Source organism: Zalophus californianus, chromosome 6, assembly GCF_009762305.2.
Source record: "Zalophus californianus isolate mZalCal1 chromosome 6, mZalCal1.pri.v2, whole genome shotgun sequence".
Lineage (NCBI taxonomy): Eukaryota > Metazoa > Chordata > Mammalia > Carnivora > Otariidae > Zalophus > Zalophus californianus.
The window spans coordinates 74574461-74580990 of record NC_045600.1 but is presented as its reverse complement, the minus strand read 5'-3'; the positions used below and the strand labels follow the sequence as shown (position 1 = coordinate 74580990).

Below are 6530 nucleotides of genomic sequence, written 5' to 3'. Positions count from 1 at the left end.
TCCTACCTGGAACAGGGACTCTTGGCATTTTTATAGAGAGTCTTTTCTTCTGGAAGAAATTGTTTCTGTCAATTTGCTTTTCTAAAATCTAACACGTATTTTAAATATATGAGAGTAGTTTTAATATTTACAATTTGATTCGATTACAATTTGATGAGAGCTCCAGAAATAAAATCCTGGTCACAATGCTGTGTACACAAAAACTGTGGCATACGATGCCTAGGAAGTTAAAACTAGAGCTAGAATTTAAGACTAAAAATAATGCAAAGGAGTTGTCTTGTTGGGATTTAGAAGCCTATTTTTCAGTTTCCTCATAGCTGTCCTCACTTCTTGATTCCTTAAGGTATAGATTATTGGGTTCAGAATAGGAGTAAAGATGGTATAAAACACAGACAGGATCTTATCTATAAGGAAACTGTTTAGTGGCCACATATAGATGAAGATACATGGCCCAAAGAACATGAAGACGACAATGAAATGAGCTGTGCAGGTAGAAAGGGCCTTATAAGATCCTTTTGAAGAATGATGCTTGATAGTAACCAGGATAATAATATAAGAATTGAATAAAAGCATAAAGCAGGATAAGGCAATTATGCCACTAGTTGAGATCATAAAGAGGCCCAAAACATAAGTATCCACACAAGCCAGCTGGAACACCACAGGAAGGTCACAGAAAAAGCTGTCTACTTCATTGGGACCACAGAATGGTAGTGTGAGAGCAAATAGGACCTGGCTCATTGAATGCATGACTCCCACAACCCAGGAAGCCACCACAAGAGCAACACACACCCAGGGACTTATGATTGAGGCATAGCGGAGAGGCTTGCATATTGCAATATACCTATCAAGGGACATGGCCATAAGTAAAATTATTTCAGTACCAGTAAAAAGGTGTAGAAAAAATATCTGGGTGATACAGCCATCAAAGGAGATGGTTTTGTGTCCAGTGAGGTAGTCTGTAATCATCTTAGGGGTGGCAAAGGAAGCAAGTGACATATCAATGATGGAAAGGTTAGTAAGCAGGAAATACATAGGAGAGTGTAGGTGAGAGTCAGCTACAACCATGATGACTATGAGGCTATTACCAACCATTGTTGCGACATAAAACGAGGAAAATACCATGAAGAAAAACAACTGTAGTTCCCAGGAATTAGAGAGTCCCAGCAAAACAAATTCAGAAACAGACTTATTGGCCACATCCATTGTCCTGATGGATAGGTGAAAACCTATATCAAAAAAAAAAAGAGAGAGAGAGAGAGAGAGAGAGAGAAAGTATGATTCTATTTAAACAAAAGGTACAAGAATCCACTTTCATAGACTTTGGTTCCTCTATGAAAACTTATCTTTACTATTCTTTCCATCTTCATTGATATGTTGGTTTGAAAGATAATTTTGAGTATTAGAGATCATAGCAAAATACCACTGAAGTCATAGGTATTGAAAATAACGCTCTCTTTTTTGGTATTAAATAGCAATCAAACTGAGATTATATCATCCAGAAGGATCTACTTACCTACATATTTGTCCATCTGTTCATCTATATAATCTTAAAGATAATAGCTAACATTAAGTAAGCACTTGCTCTGGGATGACGATGTGTTAAACACACATACACACACACACACACACACACACACACACACACACACAATTTAGTCATTTAGAACTCATCCCTAAGAATATCCTTACTGAAAGAACATATAAAATTTATATCACATATAAGTGACGTTAGAAAGATTTCAATGAACTGTTGCAGAGCTTGTAAATTTCCAAAGAAGATTTTTAATATATTCACAGATAAATTATCTCGTTCAACCCATCAGAAACAGAGAAAATAAGTAAGAATCCAATGCAAAAAGACTGCTTTATTACCAAGTTTACTACTATATAGTCATATAGCCCAGGGAAAGGCATTTAACTTTTCTTCATGGTTTCCTTTTGTTAAAGTATGAGTTTGTTCCTCTTACAAATATTTATAATTCTATGACTTAAAATTTTACCTTTGTCCCCTAAAGACATATCACATCATTTTTAATGGAAAGAGCTCAAAGATTAAGTTCTTTAGTCTCTCCCCTGTTTGAATTCTCCCTTCACATCTGCCAACATATATAAACTGTTTTATTTATCTCGGCTCCAAGGAATAGAGTTAGAAGATTGGAAGTAGGAATGGAGGATATTTAAAATCTTTCAGTAGAAATCATTTGTAAAACACTTAAGCTTACCAGATCTACAGTAGAATCAGGGCTTTAGGTTATACAGTGTTAAGTAGGCTCTGATAGAGAGCATATAGGAGGTAATTTTAAATATAAATAAATGACCTAATTGAATCATTAGTTGTTTAGCAGCTCCAGATAAAATGTATGTTGTAGGAACTTGGGGATTGACCAAGAAAACATCTTGCAATGGGATTCATTAAATAGCAAAGATGGTGTTATTTGGTTCCCAACAGGAATATATGTCAAGAGTCTTATGGGAATTTACAATGATTATTTTCACCTGGACCAGAGAGATTCAGGGATTGGAAGTTGGAAAAGCCACCATTTAAGAGGTAGCCAGAAATAACAAATCAATGAGTTTTAATAAGCACTTTTGATTATCTAACCCTGTTCTAGAGGCAGCAGAGAATAAAATCCAAAAATAACTCTGCTTCAAGTAATTTATTATTTGTTTGGAGATACTGAATACCCATAAGTAAAATAATTAATGAAAAAATACAGACAAATAAATCTAATGTTCACACAATTCTCAGAGATCATGAGTGAATAGAATTTTAGATAAAGGAAAATTTATAATGTGCTTAATTATCAAGAAAGTGTTCTTGCAGAAGAAATATCATGAGCTTGACCTAGAATGAAAACTAAAATCTTGATTGGTAAGAGAAGAAAATGCACATGTGGAATAAAACAGTGCAACTTATTTGCCGTAGCAAGATAACTGATTAGCATGTTGAAAGAAAAAAATGCAGTTGTCCTAAAAAGAAAAGCTTAATTATAATATACTAATGTAAATAAATATGTCCACAATGTAATCTCAAGTGAAAAGCAAACTGAAGAATAATGTGTATTATATGATCTTGATTTTGTAAAATCAAACAATAACAAAGCAAACTAGGCTATTAAAAATTTGTTACCTCATAAAGAGAATGGAGGGCAGGGAGATGATGCATTTTCTTATTTATATGTATTTGAATATTTTTCACTTCTATTTTTTACTGTTTTTGTGTCAAAAATTTATACACAAGTATTCATAGCAGCACTATTCACCATAGCCAAAAGGTGGAAACATCTATCAACTGATAAATGAATGAACAAATGTGGTAGAGCCATGATTGCAATGGATTACTACTTAGCCATAAAATGAAATGAAGTATGAAGAGTGATACATACTATAGCGTGGATGAATCTTAAAAACATCCTCAGTGAAAAAAGTCTTTTAATATATGTGTGGGTGTGGGTGTGTGAAAGAACAGAACAAAATCACAGCAAAAGAGCTTAGTTAAATGGAGAAAAGCAATATGCCTGATAAAGGTTTCAAAGTAATGGTCATAAATATTCTCACTGGACTTGAGAAAAGAGTGGAGAATCTCGGAAAAATCTTCAACAAAGAGAAAGGAAATATAAAAAAGAACAATCAGAGATGAAGAACTCAATAACTGAAATTAAAAATACACTAGAGTGGGGCACTTGATGACTCAGTTGGTTAAAGAGGCTGGCTCTTGATTTTGGTTCAGATCATGATCTCAGGGTCCTGGGATTGAGCCCCTCACTGGGCTCTACACTCAGCAGGGAGTCTGTTTGAGAATTCTTTCTCCCTCTGCCCCTCCCCCCCCACTCATGCATATGCTCTCTTTCAAATGAATAAATCTTAAAAAAAAATACACTAGAGGGAATAAATACTAGGTGAGAGGAAACAGAAGAATGAATCAGTGAGCTGGTAGAGTAATGGAATGCAACCAAGGAGAACAGCAAAAAGAAAAAGTATAATAAAAAATGAGAGTAGGTCAAGGTAATTCAGCAACATTATCAAGCAAAATAACATTCACATTATGGGGATTCCAGAAGGAGAAGAGAGAGAAAAGGGGACAAAAAATTTTATTGAAGAAATAATAGCCGAAAACTTCCCTAATATGGAGAAGGAAGCAGACATCCAGATCCAGGAGGCACAGAGAGCCACCAACAAAATCAACCCAAGGAGGTCTACACCAAGGAACATAATCATTAAAATGGCAAATGGACTAAGTCCTCCAGTAAAAAGATGAAACAAAAAATGGATAAAAACAAGACCCATCCATATACTGCCTACAGAGACTCATTTCAGACTGAAAAACACATTCAGATTGAAAATGAAGGGATGTAGAAACATTTATCCTTCAAATGGATATGAAAAGAAAGCTGGAGTACCAATACTTCTATCAGACAAAATAGACTTTAAAACAGACACTGTAACAAGAGACAAAGAAGGATACTGTATCCTCATTAAGAGGACAATGCAATAAGAAGATAGAATAATTGTAAATATTTATGTAACCCAAAATGACAGCACCCAAATACATAAAACAGTTAATAACAAAGATAAATTAATTGATAGTAATACCTTAATAGTGGGGAACTTTAACACTCTACTTACATCAGTGGACAGATTATCCAAACAAAATCAACAAAGAGCTACTGTTTTAGCTTTCAATGACACATTGGGCCAGATGGATTTAACAGATATATTCAGAATATTCATCCTAAAACAGCAGAATAAACATTCTTTTCAAGGGTACACAGAACACTCTCCAGAGTAGATCACATAGTAGGCCACAAAACAAAGTCTCAACAAATTCAGAAAGATTGAAATCATACCATGCATTTTTTTTCCATGCATCTTTTCTAACCACAGTGCTATGAAACTAGAAACCAACCGCAAGAAAAAATCTGGAAGGACCACAAATACATGGAGGTTAAATAATATGCTACTAAACAATGAATGGGTCAACCAAGAAATCATAGAACTCAAAAAGCACATGGAAACAAATGAAAATGAAAATACAGTGGTCCAAAACCTTTGGGATACAGCAAAGCGGTTCTAAGGGGGAAGTTTATAGCAATACAGGCCTACCTCAAGAACCAAGAAAAATCTCAAATAAACAATCTAACCTGACACCAAAAGGAGCTAGAAAAAGAACAACAAATAAAACCTAAAACCAGCAGAAGGAAGGAAGTAATAAAGATTAGAGCAGAAATAAATGATATAGAAACTTTAAAAAAAAAAGGAACAAATCAATGAAACCAGGAACTGGTTCTTTGAAAAAATTAATAAAATTGATAAACCTCAGGGTGCCTGGGTGGCTCAGTTGGTTAAGTATCTGCCTTTGGCTCAGGTCCTGACCTCAGAGTCCTGACCTCAGGATCAAGCCCTGCGTTGGGCTTTCTGCTCAGCAGGGAGTCTGCTTCTCCCTCTCCCTCTGTCCCTCTCTCAGTTCATGCTCTCTCTCTCTCAAATAAATAAATAAATAAAATCTTTAAAAAAATTGATAAACCTCTAGCAAGACTCATCAAGAAAGAAAAAGGGCCCAAATAAACACAATCACAAATGACAGAAGAAAACTAACAGTCAACACAACAGAAATATAAACTACTGTAAGAGAATATTATGAAAAACCATATGCCAACAAATTAGACAACATAGAAGAAACAGATTAATTCCTAGAAACATATAACCTCCCAAAACTGAAGCAGGAAGAAATAAAAAATTGAAGACTGATTACTAGCAAGAAGATTGAATCAGTATTCAAAAAACTTCCAACAAACTAGAGTCCAGGACCGGATGGCTTCATCGACAAATTCTACCAAACATTTAAAGAAGAGTTAATACATATTTCTTCTCGAACTATTCCAAAAAAATCAAAGAGGAAGGAAAATTTCCAAATTCATTCTATGAGGCTAATATCACCCTGATTCCAAAACCAGATAAAGACACCACAAAAAAAAGAGAACTACAGGCCAATATCTCTGATGAACATAGATGCAAAAAATCCTCCACAAAATATTAGCAAATCAAATCCAACAATACATTTAAAAAAAATCATTCACCACTATCAAGTGGGATTTATTTACAGGAATTCAAGGGTAATTCACTATTTGCAAATCAACCAATGTGCTACATCAATCATATCAATAAGAGAAGGGATAAAAACCATATGATCATTTCAATAGATGAAGAAAAAGCATTTGACAAAGTACAACATTCATTCATAATAAAAGCCCTCAAAAAACTGGGTTTAGAGGAACATACCTCAACAGAATAAAGGCCATATATGGAAAACCCACAAGTAACATCTAACTCAGGTCAGGAACAAGACATGGATGTCCACTCCCACCACTTTTATTCAACATAGTAATGGAAGTCCTAGCCACAGCAGTCAGACAACAACAACAACAACAACAACAAATAAATAAAAGGCATCCAAATTGATATGGAAAATATAAAACTTTCACTATTTACAGATGACATGATACTATTTATAGAAAATCTTAAAGACTGCG

The 6530-nt window shown here is 34.5% G+C and overlaps 1 protein-coding gene across 1 annotated transcript; it reads right to left on the bottom strand.

The window, feature by feature from the left end:
- Positions 1-252: 252 nt before the first annotated feature.
- Positions 253-1203, bottom strand: LOC113910066 (olfactory receptor 4K2). Its single transcript, XM_027571862.2, has one exon. It carries the CDS (start codon positions 1201-1203, stop codon positions 253-255), a length of 951 nt encoding a protein of 316 aa, XP_027427663.2.
- Between the last annotated feature and the right edge of the window lie 5327 nt (positions 1204-6530).